The 25,190-nt window shown below is 40.0% G+C and overlaps 2 protein-coding genes across 5 annotated transcripts in view; one reads left to right on the forward strand and one right to left on the reverse strand.

Annotated features, from left to right (window-relative positions):
* The first annotated feature begins 9,562 nt into the window (after nucleotides 1-9,562).
* LOC118793610 (probable tRNA methyltransferase 9B) lies at nucleotides 9,563-13,330 on the forward strand. The gene is made up of 3 exons (XM_036551837.1): nucleotides 9,563-9,716; nucleotides 10,014-10,187; nucleotides 12,378-13,330. Exons 1-3 carry the CDS (start codon nucleotides 9,563-9,565, stop codon nucleotides 13,328-13,330), a joined length of 1,281 nt encoding a protein of 426 aa, XP_036407730.1.
* Nucleotides 13,331-18,933: 5,603 nt separating this feature from the next.
* The window catches only part of LOC118792952 (rho GTPase-activating protein 7-like), a 77,623-nt gene continuing 71,366 nt past the window's right edge, over nucleotides 18,934-25,190 (reverse strand). For all 4 annotated transcript variants that reach the window (XM_036550852.1, XM_036550853.1, XM_036550854.1 and 1 more), the window contains 6 exons: nucleotides 24,496-24,709; nucleotides 23,639-23,753; nucleotides 22,808-23,026; nucleotides 20,833-21,050; nucleotides 20,420-20,593; nucleotides 18,934-20,084 (listed from right to left, as the gene is read on the reverse strand). In XM_036550852.1, coding sequence (XP_036406745.1) covers nucleotides 19,985-20,084; nucleotides 20,420-20,593; nucleotides 20,833-21,050; nucleotides 22,808-23,026; nucleotides 23,639-23,753; nucleotides 24,496-24,709 — 1,040 coding nt within the window. In that variant the 3' untranslated portion in view covers nucleotides 18,934-19,984. The remainder of the gene's footprint in view (nucleotides 20,085-20,419; nucleotides 20,594-20,832; nucleotides 21,051-22,807; nucleotides 23,027-23,638; nucleotides 23,754-24,495; nucleotides 24,710-25,190) is intronic.

Below are 25,190 nucleotides of genomic sequence, written 5' to 3' on the forward strand. Positions count from 1 at the left end.
TATGATGACTGCTGAGTGCTACTCAAGCCTGATTATGGTGGGATGCAGTGCCTGTAATATAATTAGTCATCCGATTTAACTAATACTGGGCATGTTTGAATTTAATTTACCTCCAGCGCTGTGGCAATGAGTTGAACAAAGCTGTAAAACTTGATGGATTGGGGCTCTGCAGGAGACAAGTGTCTTTGTTACAAGCTATTGTCAAGTATTTCTTGTTTTTATCTTCAGTGAATTATATCTGATTAGCAGTATCAGAAAAAAACTGCACTAATAATTATACATTTACAGTATGCCTGGCAGGGGCATGCTCTGAGGACTATACTGATGTGTGTTTTCTATTGACAACCATTAACTGTGCAGTGTCACTTACCCACTACAGATAGTATTTTCCTATGTATTTCTATATTTGAATTGTACCCATGTCTACTTTCCTGTTGCAGTTTTTTTTTCTTCCTTTTTATACTGGCAATTTGTCCTTCCTTCCTGAGACAATACTATTCAGGTCATCTAAAAATGTCAGATCAGATTACGCCCCTATCAGGAAAGTGTTAGAGAATTTCCGGTGAAACCACAAATAACTCATATTGTGTAACATTTACTTTGTATTTGCTGAAAAATGAGACACATTTCTGTCACTATAATACCCTCTCAGCTTGATTGATAGATGCACAACTCATACAATTATATTCCAAAAATATCATCTTCTGCCACTGTATTTGTGAGAGCTCCTGGACATTATAGTTGCTGCTGGAGGTTTTTTCCAGTAGGGGGCAGTTGTTTGCTGTCAACCATTTTGGCAAAAAAAAAAAAACAATGCAGTGATGGGCACAACGTGCTGTAGGAGATGCCATCTTTTGAATATTGAATTGAGGTCATGACTCACCGTGGTTATTGAAGATCCAACAGCATTTCTCACAAACACTTTTCCTGCCAAGTTTCCAATCTGTCATTATCAAATTGGCCATAATTCTATTTTTCTTGCTTGCCTCCCCACCAAAAGTGTTGACTATCCCTGTGCAAAACATGACTGCAATACCTTTCTATATCAATTAAAAGTATTGTATAAATGCAAGTTATAGTTGTATACAAAATACATCATTTTTACTTCTTTTATGTAGTTATGACAACATCATCATTCAGTTGCAATTTTCCCCAGGAATTTCTAGTAATCCCTGCCCAGATGTAGGTATGTACATTTCAAAGGCTTTTATATCCAAACATTTTGTTTCTAAGAACTGGAAAACAGTAATCATGTTTAGTCTCATAACTATTGTACAAGTATTATTTTCTATATTTGTAGAAAAAATGTGCTGTGTTGGAGTTGCATCAAACAGCATTTTGTCGTTGGGTATGTGACTTGTTTACCTCACACATTTTGTGGACTTTGTGTGAAAGTACCATAGATTGCAACATGTCCTCTTCCATCTTTGTCCTGTGGTTGGAATGATATTTGCCATTGCTTGATAAGGTTTCTCAAACCAATAGATGTACTACAGCCTTGATAAAACAAGGAGATATTTCGCTAATGAATAGTGACAGCTTGATGCTGAGCTCTTTGTAAGATTCTCATATGTGAGCGATGCACACACCAATCCTCTATCTGACATGGTTGCTGACAGGCGCTTCATTAAAAGATAATCATAATTTCATGTTCCATACATACATGTGCACTCTCTAATATAAACAGATACCTGATAAATATCTGTGGAATCTTGAATCACACCATTTAACAAGTACCTTCAACATCATGTATTCTAACACTTAGTTATTTATATTATTCATGTGTTTATGTGATGCTTTATCCAGCATCAAATGTGTACAGTTTTTATATATTTACTCAATGATAGAATAGTTGTTGTCCACATGACAGCCTGTAGCCCCTCTATAGAGCCCTCCACCAAATGCTTCTGTGTAGCCCTAAGTTATGTGTAGTATGAATCCTAAGAACAATTTTCAAGAGCATAGTAGCAAAACAGTATTTCTTATGACTACTGAAAAATGCCTATTCATTTTTCTTAGTGCTTTTCATAGAGTGACCATCACAAAGAAAACTTTACAGGAAAAAATTATAAAAACAAAAGACACAATATGTGTCTGTGCTAGCTGTCAGTGTGTAGCAGCTACTCTCAGCAGTGTATGATGTAGATTTTTTTAACCACCTCAGTGAGATGGAAGAGGAACCATAGATATGGATGCCTTGCCAGCATGCCTGTATATCCTGAACAAATAATGGCCTTTACACTCAGTGGAGAAACCATTTTACCAGCACTCTGGGGGATCTTTAGGGATGTGATGTATGACATCTGCAAAGCTCTAATACTGCTTTTCTTATTACAACACATTAAAGTAACATTCAGGCATATTTTGTCTTACCATGTCCTACCATGCATGTTTTTTCTGCAGCTCAGATCACACAGAGCCAAGGACCCCATGCCTTTTAATCTTTAATGAAAATAGATTTTTTCTTGTTCTTGGATAGATTATAAAAGTCTCTTAAGACCACAATATTAGCGTCAACATCTAAAAGGTGCATGAAAAATGTCCTTGTCCTGTCCTTCATGTATTGAGCATAGAGTTCTCTGGCTGAAATGTGAACCCTCATAATCATGATGGCAATGGGTATGAGGGATGTAGGTATTTTGTATCATGTGCTTTGCGTGATCAGGCTAAATTTACAGGCAGAAACTTAATCTAACATATTTTACTGAATGGTCTGGTGTACAATATGGATAGAAAAGGAAATCATATTCTAGGTACAATGATATGCAGAGCCAGTGTTAGTCAGAGGTACAATCAGCAGTTTTTAATCTACCAGCAAAGAAGAACCCTATGAACAGTGAGAAATACCACAGATACAGTGGCACCATCAGCTCTGAGCTTACATTGCTATTGTCAGGGCTGTATTTTATCTCCTTTGAAGACACACCTGAAAGCTAGCTACAGTGCTCCACTGTCAAAATGTGGTGTATTTTGAAATTGTGTTAAGCATGAAATACCTCTCAAGGTTGTGGTCTCAATGAACCTAAGAACCTAAGTAAAGTCCCCAGACAATAGCTGAAAACTGACATTTACTTGCTGCTTGCTAATAAATCATATAACACTTTCAGAATGTCATGCGTTAATCACAATAGCATTATGCAGAGCTGACATCACAGTTTCAAGGTTTAGATCAAAAATATTTGAAATCTGCAAATAAGTCATCATGAATAACAGTCTTTCCACCACTTCAACATAACTTGTGTAGATAACGTGCAGCTATCGTCTAATGTCAATTGTCAAGGAAACATTCTTTATACAGCCCCTTCAAAAAAAGATTACTGAATGAATTGTGCTAGATGTTTTCTTTTTTTAACTGCCTGTTTAGATGACACCTGGTCAATTAATCCCTTTGTGAGGTTGCTATGGAAACCATTCCCCACAATGGATTCCCTCCCAATTGCAGCCAAAGATAGAACCGATTGATAAAACTGTAATACTGTTTACATAAAAGAAGTGACTCATTACATTTGTCCACCTTTTGCCTTCACTCTGCCACTGCTTGCTCATACGTGTTTGTGCCTCCTATTTATATTAATCAGTCAATCTAAAAATATAAATATAAAATAAGAAATATTTTATTGGTCATTCATTTTTACCATGTCCTATGTTCATCTTTGGCTATAATTATTTTTTAAATACGTTGGCAGTGACACAGCATCGTGTTCTTTGCTTTCGTAGGTGACTAAATGTATTCAGGAATTACAGATAAGATTTACATCATTGATTTACCTATAGCCTAGTCGGAGATGTCGTAGATGTCATATCTACAACTGACATAATAATTTTTTTGATGGGTGTAATACAAAGAATGTCGCACTGTGGTTATGGTTTTACATTTCAGATCTGTGAATCTGGCAGGAGCTGGTGGAATGTCATCGTACCTCTCATTGCAGCAATCTTTCAAAGTAGAATGTAACTAAAGATCAATGTGTTCCAATTACTGTGATTATAGTGCAGCCTCTGAAAGGACTAAACATCAAAGACAAGCATCTCAACTGAAAATGTTTGCAGTGGCACTCATATTGGATTGAAATATGATTGATATGATCATAATTTTAACATGACTATTTATAGAACATCACACTAGATTCTCTCTTCTTGGCTGAAGAACCTATTGTGCCACAGATGCTGTTACATTAAGCTAATATGGGCAAACAGTGGGTGTTTTCCTGTCAAGGCATTTTTCTTTAAATTCCAAACTGCCATGGAAATGTATAAGGGCTGGGAACTGTAAAAAGTCAATTTGAAATGGCTCTTTCACTTACCCTCTGTGTATTAGGACTGAAGGGTCTTCGCAGTGATGCCCAGAGTGATAAGACTAGCCATACTAGCCCAGATTGGGTTTGCATCATGTTTATTTGTAGTCTAGGTATACCTAGAGAGATAGTAGGCATGATTACCACTATCAAACAAAATGATGAATTAAAAATACGCCATTAGGAAAACATTTAAAAAAACCAGAAGAGTGTATAAGATGTGCATGATAACTGCTATTTTTATTCTAGAGTTGTACTGATGTAGCCAATTACCTTTCATTGAACACTTGATTTCCCCAAACCAACAAATTTAAATACTTTCCAAACAAACCATTCCATTGCCAGTGAAATTAGAATTAGCCAAAATATGAGTATGTCTATTTCTAACTGGTTATCGGTAGTAATCAAGACAAAACCCCCATTAGGTCTGTTTGATGATGATATATAAACATGCTGTAACAGTCATTAAAGATCATTCCTTTTTTTCAAGCTAGCTACCATGTGTAGCTACTAAGAGGCTGCATGCATAAAAATCCCTGTGCAAATTTGTCTGTATGAAAAATCTCTAGGTGGATGTAATACTGATTAAGCAATGTGATCCTGCCATTAACTGGCAAAAACACAGGAACATTGGTCAGAAAGCTAAAGCATGCTTAAGACTTATGAGCCAATGTTTCTTATGCAATCATACTCTCCATGAACAGAAGTCTCTCTCTTTCTATCTCTCTCTCGCTCTCTCTTTCACACTGTCAAATGACACTGTGGGTAAAGAGGACATGGGGTAAAATGCATCAAATGCCTCAGTTCATCAAATCCAAAGACACACATCCTACTGTCTTGGCAAAGCCACGATTAGGAGTCTCCATTGAAATGCTGGTGAGGTGACTCCATGGCAGTGTCGCAGATCACAGATTGTAGGAGAGAGAGAGAGAGAGAGAGAGAGAGAGAGAGAGAGAGAGAGAGAGAACACCTGGACCCAATAACATCATTTGTATGCAGTGACTGTATGCTCTTCCTGCATCCCAAGGTCACACCTATACTATACTATACACCTTTTCTTGTGCATTGCATAGCAATCATAATTGTGAGTTAGACATAAGTTAACACTAAGGGACATTTCATGAACAAATCCCCTCCTTATTTATTTCTATATAGCAACTATTTATATTAATGTCATAAATAATGTCATGCACACTTTCCATATACTTAAGTTAATCTCAAGGCATTTCCTCAGAGATATATATGGCTATTTTGGTAACTGCCCAAAGGGGAATAGCATCAGCACCCTGGAATCATTCCAGGCAAATCAAATAGCCCTTGGGGTGTTTATTAAGAAGGTGACAGGGAAAAGTTTTAGTTGGAATTTATAAATCAGTATTTATAATCAGTCTCAAAAGGGAGAGTGACTGGTTTTTCCAACAAAATGTTTTCCAAAGGGTTCATTTTCACATACAAATTGATTTATTTTCCTACAAACCTTCCAATTTATTTCAATCTCCTTTGATATACTCAGATTTACCATGCTTACAACCACCCTAGATGTATTGCAATCATTAAAAGTGAATGAGACATAGTTCATCTTGGCTCAGTTTTGGTCTTTGTACCTGTCATTTCCCTTTTAACACCAACTTTTTCCATGGAACTCATTTTTGCTTTTCCTTCTCTCCAAGACATGGGATTTCTGGTTTGTGAATGACACTGAACTGTTCTGCATGGTTATTTTGAATGAACATTTAGAGGGACGGAAATCCTAAAAACACCTAATACAAATATTCAATCCTGATTTCATAATTTCATACTACTCCATGAAATACTATGAACCTAAACCTGGGAACAATATAAGCAATGTTTCCATGATTCAAGCCAAAGATAACCGAAGACCATAATATAATTGGAAAATGTGTGTTAGTTCAGTGATAAAAGTATGACTCATTTGTTGAAACCGTTATAGACAGTTCTTTGTACAGGAATACAGAGGATTGGCTTTAAAGATGAAAAAAACAAGAATGGCTCAGTTGAAATGTCCAGAAATACTTTTCATTTTTTGAGCATGTCTGAAGTCCCATCTTGTCAGCTCAAGGGTTGAAACAAAAATAAAAAAAATAAAAAAAACATTGAAGGATGGGTACAGTTACATCACAATGCCCTTCTCTCTACATTTTCTTTGGCCACATTGAAAGGAATTGAGTGTCACAGGTCTGCAGCCAAAAAGAGCTACCTTTCAAATTATTAATCATTTTGACAAAAGACAGCCAGTCTGGGCTCAGGGTGAGAGAATGTGCCACAGGATTGTCAATCATATCAGTCGAAAAGGCTAGAGTATGAGCCGAGAAGGCAACAAAGCCGCTGTGCTTAAAGACCGTGATGGCAAAGCAACCTCATTATTGCTGCACCACACAGCAGCTGAAATGTGGACCTGGGAGGGCTGTCACACCTGTGACTGAGTGAGGAGAGATAATATGTATGTGAGAGAGAGAGTGTGTGTGTGTGAGAGAGTGAAGGTGTGAGTGTGTGTGACTGAGTGCCTGTGTGTGTGCGTGTGTATGTGTAAGTGAAGGTGTGTGTGTGTGTGCTGGAGAGAGAAATATAGAGAGGGTTAAGCATCTCACCATCCAGCCTGCCTGCTCTCTCCAGCACAGATTACAGCATCTCCTCGCCTGCGTGAGTCTTCAAGTGGCTGCCGATGTACCGCTGCCGGCCTGCATCTCCGGGAAAAAGCGGCACCGATGAACGGCGTCTAACAGAGTGAGAGGGGTCTGGGAGGAGATGGCAGGGAACTGAGAGATCAGGATTGATCCGTCGGATCCCAAGAGCGCTGGTATCCTGGAGCAGAGGTGTGAAAAAGGCAAGGTAAGAGGTTTAATTTGTGCGGTCTGCAGGAGCTGTGAGACAGGGAGACGTGCCGTGCTGGGAGCACACCGTGAGCATGTGCCGGAGCCGTCCATTCATGAATCATGACATCCACAGCCCACAGCGGGTGGGTTTGTGAGGAAAACATTGTTGTCAGTGTTATCAAGTATGTTGTCATGGCTTCGTCTGTCTGTTATGCTGTAAATCTGCTGTTATTCTACAGTTCAGTCAGATAATCAGCATAAATGAATGAACATTTCAGATATTGATAAAACAATTTATAGTTAAGGGTATACAAAATGGCACTTTTTTGTTATGATTTGGTTAATTAATTTACTATTCCCTGTTAAAATGTGTGTTATCCAGAAATTTGTTTAATTACTAAAACGCTTCATATATTTATGGTGTAAACTAGCACCACATTGTATCATGGTTAAATTAGAGTTTTGCACCTTTGTGGTCTTACTCACGGAGTTACCTTGAGGAAAATGTTAAATGCATTATTTTCTCTTCCTGCCGTCATGTGATGTTATGTGTGGTAGTGTGGTAATATGTGCTGAAACTGTGCACTGTGAAAAAGAAATCACTAAAAGACACGACATCATACATTTTTCATAAAGAGTGTGATGTGAGCTGCTTCTTGACATTTAACAAGGTCATATTTCTGCCACAAAAATGCAAATGAGTTTTTTTAAACCTAGAATTACCAAAATATCATCACCCAGAGTACTGCCAACCAAAGTTAAATTCCGCTGCATGTTCATTTAGGAACAGTAAATCTCATTCACAAACTAAACAATGAGACATACTTGGAGAACTCCAGTGTACACATAAAGAACTCAAATACTATCGGAACACTGGGGACTCTTAACATTTATAAATGTATGAATTTAGACATTTATACATTAAAGTAAATATAATCTTTTGTGCTCTGACTAGAATTTGAACAGTAAACGACTGAATTCTTATTTACTCCATCACATGTTTTTAAAATGACCAATACAATAACATCATCCAAACATTTCATAACTTGCTTCAGTTTTGTTAAGAAAGATCAGGACTGCTGCTGTTTTTAAGGAAGGACTTGACTTGTCATTCCTCCAATGTGCACACTTTGCCTGTTCAATATTCAGAAGGGCAGCTCTGTCTGGAGTTTATATTTAGACCATTTTGTAATAACTCAATAGAGCTGTTATGGTACCCTTGCACAATTCAATATCATTTTCAGCATTGTGTGCCTGTTACATTTTCTTTCTTTTGTTGTCTCCACCAGAGAAGGACACTACAGCAAAAATGGTTGCAGTTTTCATCACATTATTTAGTTTGGATTTGGGCCTCAGCAATGAGCATGACCTGCATACTAAACACATGCATTCCTTTGCCCTGCATTGTATTAATGAGTATCTGCAATCTCTATAGCTCTATCATTAGCTGGTAATGATAGGAACAGTGAATTTACCCTTTGTAAACAGTCTCCATATCAGGAATAATCCAGGAATAATCAACCATGTTTTTAAACATGGAAATAGAGGTAGTCTTTTGAACAGGTCTGAACCGGTTTAGCTGGATATTTGTGCCAGATCTAACTAAAAAAGAATGAAAACCATTATTGGACTCCTTACATTTGGCTGATTCTTTGAACATAGAAACATGTTTTTACCATCATTAACTCCAGTGTTTGATATTATTGTAGACTGACAGTGTAAACCACATTTTCCACAGCTAGGGAGGGGGAACATATTTTCATTTAGCTGGCCACAGTTTTTATATCTCATCATGCACAGAAGCCTGGCTCATGGTAAGGCCCCATCTGTGTGTCGCTATATTTCATTTCATACCTGTAAAGCACAATAATCCCAGTGTTAGTAACATGAGTTTGTGCATCTGCCTCTCTTACCACTGGGAAGGGGGATATGTTCTGTGAGGTATCCATTTGTCTGTCAGGGTCAAATTATTTCTTGGAGGCAGATATGACTTCAGAGCCTCTAAATTGAATGACAAGCTATGTCTGATCAAACGACATAATATAACTTTGAAAAACTTCCTCTGGGCTATAGGACATACCCTTGGGATAACATTGAAAACATCAGTGTGTGTATGTGTGTGTGTGTGTGAGAGAGAGAGAGAGAGAGGATAGAGAGACAGTGATAAACAGACAGAAAGAGAAAAAGTGCAAGCACTACTGTTTACTGCTGTGTCTTCCTAACCTTGAGGCTCAGTCTCTAGAGGCCTTAGTCAGATTTGTAGCACTTAGTAACTTCAATTGATTTATGTGGGCTTTTTAAAATTTATATTTGATTTGATTTATTCTCTATTGATTCAAAAGAAAAAATCAACGCCAGAGAGGGGATGTACTAAAAGGTGTATAAATATGGAGGGCAGAGGGCAGGCAAGGTGAAATGTCCGTTTCTTCTAGGATGGAGACTGAAGCAGTTTTACTTGAGAAGCAACACGTACACAATGTCTATGAGAAAACTGCCCCCTACCTCAGCGACCTTCAGGACAAAGCCTGGCCCCGTGTTCGACAGTTTCTGCTCCAACAGGAGCCTGGGGCTCTGGTGGCTGACATTGGTAAGCTTTCCTTCATGTGTTGGAATAATTCACTGAAACAAATTGTATTGTACTGACAATCAAGCAAGGTTAAAATTTTTGCATATGTATGTGCCTGTAGTGTTGAATGTTTGGAAGTGGTTGTATAACTGAAAACATGTCCAAGTCCCTGAAGCAACATATTTATATAGGCACACTGAAAGCAAACCATGTAATGGAAAGAGGTTTCTACCCCTCTAATTGTTTCCAGTAAGATATTGATATGTGGATGGTCTTTCAGCAAAATTAATTATCTTTGACTGTCTTTCACTATTTCAGGCTGTGGAACTGGGAAGTACCTAGATGTCAACCCCGAGGTTTACACAGTGGGCTGCGATCTGTGTGGCCCCCTAGTGGACAAAGCCAGGAAGCAGGGGAATGAAGTGCTGGTGTGTGACAACCTGCAACTCCCCTTCAGGGACCGAGTCTTCAGCGCTGTCATATCCATAGGAGGTAAACAGACTCATATGTCTCACCGGTTTTCCAGGCAGAACATAATCAATTAAAGCTGCTGCACCGACAGCCTGACAATGCTGATGTGATGTTGTTCATATTCTTAGAGTGTTACACACACACATATTTCCATGCCTTTTCACAGGTTTATAAGCTAATGAGCACATTATTCAGCTCTTCTCATGCAGGAGTAGCCAGTTACACAGTGTCTAATGTACACGCTCAGTTTTCTATAATGCAAAGTCTTTCTGAAAATGAAATTGACTCTTCACTGCAGTCTGCTTCCAAGAATGCAATTTTTTACTATCTTTTGGGCTTTATGGGCTATTGAGGCTTTACTTTGGTAAAATTCCCTGTAAATGTATATTTTGATTATGGATACTTAAGACGCTGAAATATTCACGGTGATACAGGGAAAGTAAGTGTCTGGTCCTGCATTGCATCCTGGGACTTAGTTGTTATTTTGGATTTTGGCAGTCCAGATGGACGTCCTCCCCCGCTTTCTTTTTCAGGAAACTTGTTTTTCCCATCCAAAAATAAATCTAACTTACATGAGCTTTGGCTTGAGAAGTAGAAGAAAGGATGTGTGTGTATGTGTGTGTGTGTGTGTGTGTGTGTGTGTGTGTGTGTGTGTGAGAGAGAGAGAGAGAGAGAGTGTGAGTGAGTGAAAGAGACTGTGACAGGGCAAGAAAACAAGCTGTTAAATTCCTGTCCAAGTCATGCCCATTCTAACATGCTACTTCTTATAGTGTTTTGATTGGTTTATATTTCAGAGCAGAAATGCCTGTAGTAAATATGCATTAGTGTGTGTTTGAATTGAGTTTAGGCAGCATGGATACTGAAGCAGTCCTCATGGGTAGCAGTGAAAGGCTAGGGAAAACCAGTCAGCTAGTTTTATGGAATGTCAGGGCATCAAAAAATCCAGCAATTTGATCCTGCAAATTACATTTCAAAAATCCCATCTAGATAATGACCTCAGCAATGCTACCTTGAGTGAACACATTGCTGTGAGGCTTACAACGTGCTTAATCTGAGCGACTTCCATTATTATTTGTTCATTTGTGAGGAAAGGTTGTCTTAGATAAAATGTATTATTGGAAAATTTATTAGAAAAAATACAAGTCATTGCTCAAGTAACCTGTGCTTCGTCACTGGACTTCACATCTTTTTGTGCCCTCCAAATCGTTTTCAAGGTCATTTCATTAACCAGAGACAAATTGGTTTCCATGAGAAGTGCTGTGATATAAATGATAAAATTTGCATGAATATTAACAGCAAATGTGCATGAATTAATTTCTCATATAAGAGGAAATATACAGGCTTAAATGTCACATTCACGTTCTATGCTGAAGGCCAGACTTTCTTTTTAGAAGTTCCTGGTTATCATTATGGCACACTACACACTGAATGAAAATGCACACTGAATTAAAGATGTTTATAGAGTATGCTAGAGTATGCTGTGCTAATGCTGTTACAGCACCGTCTCACTGAATTATCTACAGTAGGAAGATGATGAAAATTCAGAATGCATACCCACTTTCCAAACTCAGTATGGGTGGGTCATCCAGCAGGCAATTCGCCAACCTCCTTGAAGGTGTATCAGTTCACTCTTTCAAAGGACCAAAACAATCAGCGGCCAGCAACTCTGTCTTTAACAGGTTTGTCAGTTTTACGGGGAAATAAATATGGCAACAAAGAGAAAAACAGAAGGTAAGAGAGACTCCCAGTGAAAGCAAACTAAATCGAACTGAACTAGATTGAACTAAAGAAGGCAAGAGGAATCAAAAAAACAGAATTCAGTCGTTAAAGAAGCTAGTCTGCAGCAGGCCAGTGTACATCCCAGAATAAACTAAACGTCACTGTTCAAACCTAAACTGAAAAACTAACAGCATGTCCCCAAAGTAAGCAAACCAATAGGAGGTGAGAAGACTCCGCCCACTCCATTTGGTAAGAAGCAGTACACCTGCTGTGATTATAGTCTCTCTGCTGACTATGGTAGCGCTGAGCAGCTGTGCTTTGTAATACGTAGCATTTATCAAAGCATAAAGCAGGCTTACCTCAGATCAGGTACATTTCCTGACATAAGAATAGGTGCATACTAACAATAAAGGTGTATATTCATTTACATAACAAACTTGATATCATTCCTGAATGCATCAGAAGCTCTTTCCACTTTCTTTTTTTTTATAGTGCTTCACCATTTTTCCACCCCGGAGAGGAGGATCTGTGCGATAAAAGAGATGGCGAGGACCATGACCCCCGGAGGGGTGATCATGATTTATGTTTGGGCACAGGAGCAGAAGCACCGCCGTTTCCACAAGCAGGATGTTCTGGTGCCTTGGAACAAGGCCCTGTGCTCGAAGAGCTCCTCTGAGTCCGGGGAGGTGGGCCCGCAGCGGGACGACCTGGCGGAGGAGTGCCGGAGGATGGAGGCGCTGGGTGGGGAGGCCAACACGCGCCGTTCCCACAGTGTGGGGAACTGCATGCCAGTCGGGAGGTGCTGTGTCCGATTCCCCTCCCCACGTGAGAAGGCGTCGCGCGCCTGCCTGGGGAAGTCCTTACGCTCCTGGTTCTTTTCCAAATCCCTGGACGAGTCCAGCATGAAGAGGTACATAGAGAGGATAAAGCCCATGGTCAACCCGCCGAAGTGGATTGAGAGTGCAGTTCTGGTGCAGCCCACTAGGCACTGCAGCATCGACCTGGGCCTAGGCGGTCCACTGCTCAACGAGCCCGGCTCCGAGGAGGACGATGTGTTCATGGAGGCGCCGAGCAACGAGGAGGAACAGTGGCTCAAAGTGGCCGGTGCTTTAAATGAGATCAATGCCAGCCCTCAAGGACGTGTCCGTGCAGAGTACATCACAGAGGGCCAGCAATACCCCCCTGCAGTGAAATGCACAAACGACTTGAACTGCATCAAGAAGCGTGCTATGCCACTCGACTCCACAGACTCCATCCTGGAGACAATCGAGGTGGACGGGCAGGAGGATGGACTTCTCGACAGCAGAGACTTGATGCGCTATTATCATGTTTTCAGGGAAGGGGAGCTGAGCCGATTGATTGAAGAGAATGTTCCAGAGCTCAGCGTCCAGAGCTCCTGCTTTGACCATGGCAACTGGTGTATTATAGCAAAGAAAAATGTCTGAGGACCATCAGGGCTCACAATAACTCTCTTAAACAATATTCTCACTATTTAACAATACAGCTTAGAAAATCAGATATAGGATCATTGTTAAACATGTGGAAATTAAACAATTAAATTATAACACTAACTGGATACTCTCTTGTTTTCATATATCCATGTCGGTATGACATTCCCATCCCAATGCTGGAAAAAAGGGATTCTTTCTCACTCATAATGAACACAGCCGTTTTCAATACCATGTTTTTGGCTGGTTTAAAATGTGCATTTATAATTTCAACGTTGTGCCACTTTAAATTAATTTGATACAAGAGCCCATGAAGAGATGAATCATTTGTTATTTATGTTTTTACCTTTTCATTATTTTATGAACTATGATAGTAATTTAATCTGAAAGGCTTTATGAATAACTTTCAAACTGATGCTGTTGAACAGTTTGTCTTGCCAACAGATCATTCCAAGTTGTCAGACAAAGGAATAATGCAGGAAGAATGGTAAGTAAATTGAATTTAGGTATTAAATAGTTACACTGGTTGTGTTTGTTATTATAAATTAGGCAAATCCTAAGTGCTTTGTTAAAAATGCCACGGATGTAGAACGTCAGTGATTTTTATGAATGAAAACAGTATTGGAATATGCACCATGGTTACTGCTGTCCCCAGAGGATGGTAACTGCATTGCTCCTACTCACTCTGCTGCCTCTGTTTTATGGAGCATTGCAAAGACGCAAAGCCCACGTTCTTATCAGGCAAGAGCAGAATGCGTAACAGTTCCAAGTCATAGCTTAAAGGCTTTTGAAAAATGACATTTATTTTATGCTCCAAAAGACAAAAACAGACCCAAGTGTTTGTGTTATATTTTCCTCCAGGCAGCATTAGTCTCTTTACTGCACTTTACCAATTTTCAACAACATCTGCTTTTACTGGCTTTTAATCAGACCTCCATTGCCAGTTTGGACCAACGATGCACAGAAAATCTGAATGGTTTCTCACAGATGCAGTGCACTTTAACAGGGTAATGCAGTTTTTCATAATGGCCACCAGGTGGTAGGATGGCAGTGTTGAATAATTTATTTGACATTCACAGCGGACAAGGATTTCATACAGTTAACAGGCATACTACTTTTAGCAGCTGATTCATTTTACTTGATTACATCGATCACATTGCCTTGGATTCACGTGAAATTCACACTTGACTTCACATGAAATCATTTTTGGATAAAAAGTTCCTAAAAGGTTTTAGGATAAAATGGATCACTGAACCTATGATAATCATAAGATAAATGTTTCAATATTGCCGAATTTATTCATTATAATTAAACATATTAGGTATGGAATGCACAAAGACACTGTAATGCTACAATATTAAACACAAGTGTGCTTACCTACTCAATTCAAGGCAGTACTTGATTCTGCCTCATGACTCAAAACCAAGTTGAATTCAATAGGGTCGAGAATCCTTCACATGGTTGCATAAACCACCTTTCCCATCAGAGCAAACAGAAACTCCTTTTCTTCAGTGATAAATGGTTGTTTTCTAGCTATGCCACAAAGAATGAAGACAAGAGACTAAAGTTCCCATTGAAACAAGAAAATCAGCAACAGCTGAAAAGTTTTTAATGACAAACGATCCAAAACAATTCATGACAACTATTGCTTTAACATCTCTGCCTCCCTTACTTCTTGCTCACGTGTCACCACTGGCTCCTACCAATAATTCGTAGACTCTGAGGTCATCATTCTTGTTAGAAAATCTGGGGGAAATGACACTGTCAGCAATTCCACAGCATGTAATCACCCATTTGGGCACTAGCTGCGGTATAAATCAGTCCTTTTCAAAGCACAGGTCGTGACACCAGTATTGCCTTAGAGCCAGGTAGTTACAGAAAGCCCTACCTACTAAGCAAAGCCTCCTATCTGAAGTCCTTATTCACACTGGTAACCACAAGTTATATTCATTGATCAGAATCTGCCACCTTACTCATCACAATACTATATAAACTGCTCTGTGAAGCTGCTTTAAAATTTATGGTTTTCCTTCTGTGTATTAGCTAATATTAAGAGACCTCAAATGAAACAGAAAACAGCACACACACCACTGTGTACCACCAATGGAACAGGACAGTGATGGGTGTCATGTTCAAAGGGCCTGTGAACCTTAGTTATGGCATATGCCAGATGGCATGTTTTGGTTAATTATATGATGATATCATGGTTCAATAGGAAAGGTAGTATAAGAAACTGTAATGCTGAAGGAAAATGTTGAGATATTGAGGCAATCAGAATACATCTTTTTAAATGTAGAAACATGTCTTAAAGTGCTTTCCCCTGTGGTAATGCACTCACTTTGCATTGTAATGCATAACATATGAAATATAAACTTATTAAAAAGCATGTAATTAGCTAAATAAATTTCATTTAAGTTAAAACATTTTGTGTTTGCAATATAATCTGATTCATAGTGCATAACACATAATTTATTGGAATTCCCCTTTTTGATATAACTCCTAAAAGATCTCTGTAGTTTGCTATTCCATTTGTCGGATTTGTGTAGAAGGTGATTGTTTTCAAAACTACTCACTTATTCAGAACTTTGTTAAAGTTCATATTCTGTAAACATGCACAATTGAACACAATTGCAGAAAATGTAAAGTAAATAATGTATATTTTAAAGACAGGTCTGGCCAAGTGACTTGTAAAAGTCAGAAAAACTACAAATTCCTTTTAAAATAAAAACAAGTCTATTTATCTATCTGTTCAAGTTACTGTTCCAATTCAAATTCTGATTCTGATCCCGGATCAGTTGCTAATGCCAATACCACAGGAATGGCATGTGCTAACTCAAGGTCAGCAGGGGATCACATGCCCACTGTCCTTTACACTGGCCTGTAAACCGCACTTCCAGTATGTGCCAATACAGCAGAATAAGATCAAAACATTCTACTGCTACCCTGTGACTAGAGAATATTTTTGATTAAATTGGCACCATCATATTAATCCATGACAAGCACATTCACGGCAAGGAATGTGGTGTGTTTTGACAATATCCATGGTCTCAACCCAGATTGGAAAAATATTTTTCAAAAAATCTACAAATTCAGATAGCTTTGTGTGCTTGTAACAACATCAAAACCAGTTCACAGGGTAACTAACTTACACATCTTAAATGTGTGATGTTGCATAGTGGCCCTGTCATTAAGTGCCTGATATTGCATGAGGAAAATTGAAGAGTAGAAATACTCAGGTGGAAAACAGGAAAACAAGCACAGACTGAAGGTTCTTGTTTCCCCATCCAGCCTAGCAGTTATCAGTGTGGGAAAAACTCTTCCCAGTTGTGCAAAGAATGTCCTTTTATTTATTGACTTTTTTTTTTTTTGCTTTTATCTGGTCAAGTTCTCATTTGCTTCTTATCTTTGAGATGTTTCTTTTTCCATGAATGATGTTCAAAAGCTTTGTTTTTACAGCAAAACCTCAAGTGCTTTTTAGGTTTTCCTCCTTACTGAAAAGAATTCTGATTCATTATTTATCTCACATAATGCAAAGAGGGCCGCTGATGCTGAGTGCTGTGGACTTGACAGCTGGTTTACCATGGATTGCTATACAAAATGATGACTCGACCATTGCACCTTTTAGGAGATCTAGCTAAGACAACAGAAAGCTAACAGTCCACAGAAGCACTCCCTTCAGTAATGTAGTCTGATCTCCTCTACATTATTACATAGCAACGGTGGCAAATGACATCTGCAGCCATAGTTAAATATGATTAAAACAGGTAAAGTGATACTATTGAAATATAAAGGAGGGTAGGGAGGGTGGTGAAATGTGACATGAGGAATGAATAATGAACATGGTTAATGAGGTCTGGGCATAGGAGTCCAGAGAGGGCCAGAGCCTTGTGAGAGATTACTTTCTCATGATCACAGCTTTGATGCCCGCAACTCTAATGACATCTGCCTTTGAAGATATGTGAGGAGAAAGGAAGAAAAAAGGCAGCCTTGAAAAAATACGACCCAGCTGTCAGTGAATGTGGACAGACAAGGGGATCAGACCATATTCAATTTTTAAAACTTGTGACCATCCTGAAGGCAACAAATGCCCCTTTGTCAGAATAATGTTACACCACAATATATGCTTGCACAAATTTGTAAGATTGCTGGCTGCAGATTACATATTAAGTGACACCGTGCACACTGTATTGGTTGTGATAAAAAGGTCAAGGAAATCTGGTTTGAACATACACTAGCACTGCATCCATATTCAGTTCCAGCTCTGCCATTCGTCAGTGATATTACTGGACGTGGACTTTCTGAAGATATGAGCTGGAGCACTGTCCCATCTCTGTAGGTTCACATCAACCATCTAGGTAACTAGAGCTACTAATTGACAGTGGATTGATTTTAGCTGTTTAAACATACTGGTCCAAAACAACAAAAAATAATAGCTAGTCTCTCTAGTTCTACAATGCTGTATACAACAACATAAAAGGAAATCTAAGAGGACACACTAACCTTTTGGAATTTAAGATTACACCCTCAGTGTTGAGTACGGACATGACATATAAATCTGAACAGAGCTTTTCTTCTCAAGGAGTTTATATGTGCTTATAAGTTTATGGGCACTTTTATATGCAATGATTGTTGTAATTTGCAGTAGTGCGGTGTGTGTATGTGAACAAATTTAAAGGGAGGTTTGGCTAGGAAAAGCTCTTCTAGGAATTTAACTTTTTTCTCATTTTAGGAAAAGAGGACTCCTGAATCTCTACCTGCAGACACCCACTAAGTATGTCTAATTGATGATAACACCCTGATAATGTTTCAACACCCAGTTTCCCAGTTCCCAGGAGCCTAACTGAATAAAAGAGCCGGGACATTGTTTCTTGTCATTAATTTGATTTGATGCTCCAGTGAAAGTGAAGGCTAAACTTGGGGCACTCACTATTCAACTGAGAACAGAATATCAAAACAGAAACAAACAATCCAAAAAGCCCTGTAAAAGAACAACCACACACGGTCATAGTGACACATTTAATAGTGCATTTAATAACCTGTACAGAAATGATACAAATGATAAAACATTTATTCACCTTACCTTACCATACCATTTACAATAAAATGACACAAAGTACAAAAAATATCTGAGGTATAAATACATGAATATGTTAAATTAATTTTTACTGTCATGCATTACTCTTATTTGGCAGTATACAGTTAAAGTACACGTTTGAGATACAATAGTATGTACAGCAAATCAATTATAAATTTAACAAAAGCTTTTTGCAGATCTGAGAATGTACTTTTAAAATAAGCTTATTTTGAATTATTTTCATTTTAACTTCATATTCTGTAACACTGATAAACGTATGCAAAAAGCCTACATACAGTATTTTCCTTCTATGAATGATATGAATGTGCTTTACCATCTAGTCATTCATTTTAAATAGAATACAGTATCTTTTTTCTATAACTCTGTTTACAGTAAAACCTGTATAAAATCACCTTTATAAAAGGACCAGTTAAATTCTGTTTAAAATCCATTAGTAACAGATATATTTATAAAACAGACTGAATAAAGCTACCTTTATGTATTATTCTTATATTAAGCAGTCTATAATCATAGATATTCTAATTGTTATTTTTGTATTAGGATGCACATTTCTGTAAAACATTCTAAAAGATAACCCACTCAGACTTCCTGACCATGCTTGAGCAACAGGCAACATCTTAGCATTAGCAAGTTGTGGAGATTTAGTGCAGATTTGATCTAACAATGTTAAATGTATATTTGTACATCTGAATGTATATTCGTAAATGTAAATCTGATGCTTATGTACAACGCGTGTCTTGATGCTGTTGTGAAAAATTTGTTTGTCTGTACACTATATCTCTGACAGCTTTGTATTTTCAAGTCAAATTCCTAATAAGACCAAATAAAATTATGTTCTACTGTCAAAACCCAAGAGGGTCTGCTCCTTGCAATCTTAAAATGTCAGTTATTAAGCTTTGGTCCATCTTGAGTTCATTCCACTTACAGGTCTATTGTGGCCTACAACCTTTGCTCTACTTTATCCTCTAACCTACTGGTGTCCCAGCCACCCTTACCCTGCCCTCCTCCATGCCAATCTACACCATCTCAAGCCATCTCAACCTCTCAACATCCATATCCACTCTAGTGCAATCCATATCAAGAACACCAATGCAGGCTTATGCATAGTGTCACGCAAATGTCGCAAATCCTGCCTGTGGCCGTAAATAAAAAAACATTTGTTTTAACATCATATAGTCACAGAGAAAGAGCAAACATCAAAGCAGATTTATCTCACATACACACAAGCATAATCTTGTTGCTTCTCAGAAGCAGTGGCCGCCCCCGTGTCACCCAAGGCGACACCGAAGCTCTCAGGCACACATCCATTCCAGTTGGGGGCCAGCACCAGTAACCCGTTACTCAAATGAAGCAGCTTTAGACAACACGGAAAGAAGTTGGCACAGTCTGGGCCAATTTAATAAGGGTCACTCTCTGCCTCAACACCATGTGCAAACTGTGGAGCGCACATCTCTCTCCTCTTGGCTGGCTTCTCCTGCCTCTTTTCAGGAATTAGTGGCGTAGAGTCATCCGAGGTGACAGCAGACAGCACACGCTGGCTTCAGTCCTGTCGCTGCTCATTTTTCAGCTTGACTGCTGAAGGAGTCTCTTATTCGCACGACTTCAACTGCACACGTGTGTCCAAACATCTTATTATACCACTCTGGAAAGCGACCCCTGCAATCCAGACATACAGAGGCATGTATCTATTCTGAGGAAAAGCAATTTCTCTTCCAGGCTCCCTTTGTTAGAGCTCTCCATTACACCTCTAAACAGACAGTGGGTAACAACAGTATTGTGTGTTATTTACTGAACTAATAAGCATCCTGCAAAATATTACTTGGTGCAGTGTACCAAAGATGGGTAATGTATCAAATGCTGTCCAGAACACATAACTATAAACACGAGTCAAGTTTAATGTGTATTGAATGTTGTCATTCAGGGATGTTGAAAAGAATGGTTACTGTTCTGTGATTTAATTTTTGAGTCAGGCTGTAATTGAAGCCACTCACCTGCAGTCAATCCTACAGATGTAGGTGAGCCGGGACTTGCTGGGCCCACATGACTCAATGAAGTAGCGAGCAGTCAGGACATTCACCCGCACACCCATAACTGCTGCACCGTCATGGTCCACTGAGGTTCCAACAATGGCACAGGCCCCCTTAGGTAAATCTGTCACCCATGTCCTGTTGAGAGATCAAAAGGATAATCAATCTTATTCACAAAGCATCTCAGGACATCAATCAATACCTGATGGACTCCTAAACCACATAGCTGACACAACAATTGGATGTGATCCAATTTAGCGAAGAGAGAGTGAACATGCTGCTACCTAAGCTGAGTTTACTAGTCGAGCCAGCTGTTTGTGTCTCAGTATCTAGCTATGGTGATGGGTTTGTGATGGTAAGGGGCGTGGGGGTCTCACCTCAGCACCACATGGTCACGTGTGGGGTGCGGAGCCATGCTGTTCTGCACATACTGGTAGACCTCGGTCTGATTCCCAAGGGTCTCCACCACCTTGGACTCCAGCAGATCCTCATCCCAACGGTGCTGCTCCCTCAGAACCCGGGTCAGAACCTCCTCTGGAGGCGCCGGAACCTCAACCGTCGCCTTCCACATCCGCAGAGGGTAGCCGTCGTGCACCTTGGGAAAGGGATTAGGAATGAAGACCCAGACCCTGTTCTGGACAGTAGAATGAAGATTCAGGCTCGTGTGGCAACGCGCCTGCTCTAATGATGACACGGAGCGGGAGAGAGAGCGTGCCTGCTCTGTGATGGCATGGGATGAAAAGGGGTGAGCCAACTCTAATAATGACACAGGATGAGAAGAGGCATACTTGTCCTAACGATGGCATGGGCGAGAAAGAGCGTGCCCACTCTAATGATGGGACAGAGTAAAAAGGAGCTTGACTGTTCTAATGATGGCACGGGTGAAAAAGAGCGTGCCCACTCTAATGATGGCACAGAGTAAAAAGCTTGACACATGATGGCACAGTGTGTGAAGGAGCGTGACTGTTAAAAAGATGGCACAGGGTGGGAAAGAGTGTGCTTGTGCTTGCGAGTGAATATGCATTTTAAAATACTACATAAGGTGTTGTTTTAGCCCGTGGTTCTACACTGTGCTGCAAGGGTAAGTAGGACACTGAGGTAGAGGAGAGGAAAGGGAAGTCAAGAGCTTTGGAGAACCATGGGAAAAACTTAAAAAGCTCAGAAAACACTTAAGTTAATAGACTGCTGAGTCCACCAGCTTAAGATTATTTAAGGACGGAGCTATCCATTTAAGAAAAGAAAAAGCCTGGGGGCTGCAAAGTGAATTAACTCTCACTTACTTTCATCTGTTTTTAACTGTGGTTTGACTTCACTTGCTGTCAATTGTTACTCACTATGCATTAAACAGAAATGGCAGAGCGCACATGATCCCGCAAAATGCAGTGGAGCCTCACAAAAGCCTTAATCCTGCTCACACAATCACCAGCCACTCCTTTTTTAACAATGAATTCCGATCTCGTGACCTAGAAAATAATTAACAATTATGCTAAGACATCGTAATTGAGACTCAAGTAAAGAAAAGTTAAAGAAAAAAACAAACAGAAAATGAGAATAGGGCAGTATGTATTAGTGAAAATGATGCGTCTTGGTTCTTGGTAAATCATTCCATCTGTGCTTTCCTTTATCCCGAAAGAAATCAGGTGCATCAAGAAACTGGTCCAACACATTCATATGGTGTGCCACAGGTCAGACCTATGATGGATGGATGTGTCTGGTACACAGAGCACAACACAGGGATAGCGGCTGCACACAGAATAGATGAGGAAAGGTCAGACACAGAGCTTCCTGCTGAAACCGAGCTTCTGCCAACACTGTGGCCCACTACAATAAATCACCACAGTACCCAAAACTCATCTAGCTTTCTTGCGGTGGTTACTTGTCTGAAAATGTCTTCAAGCTTTTGGGCTGTTTCTGTCGTCGGTAAATTATGACTTTTGTGGAACCTTATGAAAATGTAATTGCCATTTTCCACCTCTTTATTGACCTCTTCCCCTTCCCACATCTGTGGAGTAATACCTCCTGTCAAGGAATTTAACATAACATGGAGACTAGGCAGGCATTTGTTGAACACCCTACACGACACAATGGACCAGTTTCTCCTGAATAAGTATGGGTGGGACATTGGGAGAGTACGTCTAAATTGACATCATGTTGAAAATACCTTCCCTCACACTTCAAAACTAACATGTTGGCTAACGAGGAAAGAGGGCAATCTGAAGTGCAGGAGACCAGACGACATGACACCGTGGCATGAATGAGCTGCAAATTAAAGATCTAATGTCATGCTATGACCAACTCACAGACACCCTGAGCGTAATTTATGGAACAGGAATGCAGGGGAACATGGGATACCTTCTTGCATGCCAGCTCCGATTGCTCAGGGGTGGAGTAGCTGTCATAGCCCTTAAACTTCTCCTTGGCCTCCTTCAGCAGGCAGTCCAGGCTCTCCTTGAGGAGGCCGCTGTAGCCAGAGGCTTGCTCCGGGCTGCCCTCTCTCAGATCCTCCAGCTTTGGAGGGTGCAGGCCCTGCTCCATGTAGGAGTTCCTGCAGCGGCTCATTTCCTCAGGAATCTAGGACGGATAATGGGATAGGATTAGATTAATCTCATACGGAAGCCGAAGGGTTTACGGTTCCTGTCCAAGTGAAAAAATGTGATCGAGGGACACTGCCGCTTTCTTTTCATATTATTTTCCCATTTATAAAAAATTATTTCGGAGCAATTTTTTGTGTTATTTTTTTCTGCACCGATCCAACAAGCAATTACTTATGGAGCTCCTCTTTTATGTCAATAATCTTTGCCTTATTTATTTTGTTCAACTATTAAATTCTCAAATTGAATTTACTGAGCCTGAGTCCATTATTCATACCTATCCAATTTAGAGTTTCCCGTTCACATTTTGACCCTGATTACATGGGTGAAAAGTGGTCCGAGGTCATAGGCTTGCATTGATAAAGCTCAAAACAGAGCACTTTACTGGTTATGCAAGAGAGGTTTTGCAATTTCATTAAGCTCAAACCTGCAGACTAGTAAACTAAATATTAAGCAATGTATGTGTGCAATTTTAAGTTAACCAAATCTGCTTGTCTTACATAACATGTAACAGCCAGCTTTTATGAGGATATTCTGAAACACGTCATCTGAGCTGATCCTTCTCAGACCGTGAACTTTGCCGAGAACGAACCTGGAAGAGTTTCTTGCACTCCACAATCATATGGGCCAGGCCATGTGTGGCAGCCAAGTTCTCGTTGAGGTCCTTCTGGTCAGGTTTGCCAAGGCTGTGCTTTCTGTGCATCACCCTGCACCAGAGAAACAGCATGGCCATCAGAGGTGGCTTACTTTTGAACAATAAGACTGGGCATTCTGCAGGAACTCGGAAATTCAAGCAGCGTTAAAGGAAACATCTGCACTAAGGCCAACTGGCCTTCAAGAATGTGTGTGTGTGTGTGTGTGGGTGTGTGTGTGTGTGTATGTGTATGTGTACATGCATGTGCCTTCTGCTATGAAGGCAATAAATACAACAATACAATCTGGTGTGAATTCAATATGATTCAGCCATGCTTTAAAAGAGCAAGGAAGCAACTTCAGCTGAATTAACTGAGCTGATTAGACAGAGCAAAGCAATGACACAATCTCAACACTGGGTTTCTGAATTAAACAGAGACAAAAGCTCACAATCAGATGAATCAAGAAAATACACATCCACAGAGGTACCCATCCAGCACAGTAGATACCTGTGCAGCTGCTCCATACACAACTGTATGCACCAGTATCATGTAAGACGAGAAACATCTCCTTGTTGTTTTTCCTTTCTGGGGCAGCTGAAGTTGTCAACTTTTTTTCTCAAAAGTCTAGTGCTTAAGAATGGCAATCTATAGCTGACAAGACCTACAGCTGAAACTCCAGCAAATAATTTGAAACAAGAACACAACTTTCAACCTTTGACCTGCTATTCTCATCTCCGCTCTAGGCTTTGGCTGGTGTGTGGAACAGCTCCAGCGTGTGCCCATCTTAAGCGAGAGGGTCACCCCCATCAAATACCTGGGGGAGGAGTTCTCCCTCTTCAGGGTGTTGAGATGGAAGAGGGACGGCGCCAGGCACACGGCCAGGTTGGTGCTGGTCATCTGGTTCTCCGCCACGTTGGCGGTGACGTCGCTGAGGAAGTACAGCAGCGTCTGGAGCACCTCTCTGTTGTCATCGGGCAGCAGCAGCGTGGCCGCCTTGATGGCCTGCAGACGCTGGTCTTTGGGTACATCTGGAGGGAGGACAAACGAGGCGGGTCAACCAGGGCTGTGACAGCAGCGTGTCTACCTGTCCTCCACCCAATGAGGTGGCTGAGATGCCACGGGAATGTGCAGACATCTTATCTGCATTCCATATACAGCGTGTCCCATAAGTCTGATCTCATTAGTGAAATATGTCTTAAATGCTTTTTTTTGCTGCAGGTAGAATAGCATGCAACGACTAATATGGCAGAGATTTACTCCCTGAACACTGAGAAATGTTATTTTTGGCTTGAGCCAAAGACAGACAGCTGAAGAGTTTCACCGTCGTCCTCAAAATAATTTACTGCTTGCTGAGTGTTTTGTTGGTCGGTTGCTTTCAAAATTAAGGCTTGAAACATTGCATCGACATGTGGGAATTATAACAAGGACACTGATTTGAGCATTCATTTTGGTTCTCGCTGTACTTTTGTAAATTCAATTTTAAATAAATATACTCAGGAGTATGCACCG

This window comes from Megalops cyprinoides, chromosome 18 (genome assembly GCF_013368585.1).
Source record: "Megalops cyprinoides isolate fMegCyp1 chromosome 18, fMegCyp1.pri, whole genome shotgun sequence".
NCBI classification, from domain to species: Eukaryota; Metazoa; Chordata; class Actinopteri; order Elopiformes; family Megalopidae; genus Megalops; species Megalops cyprinoides.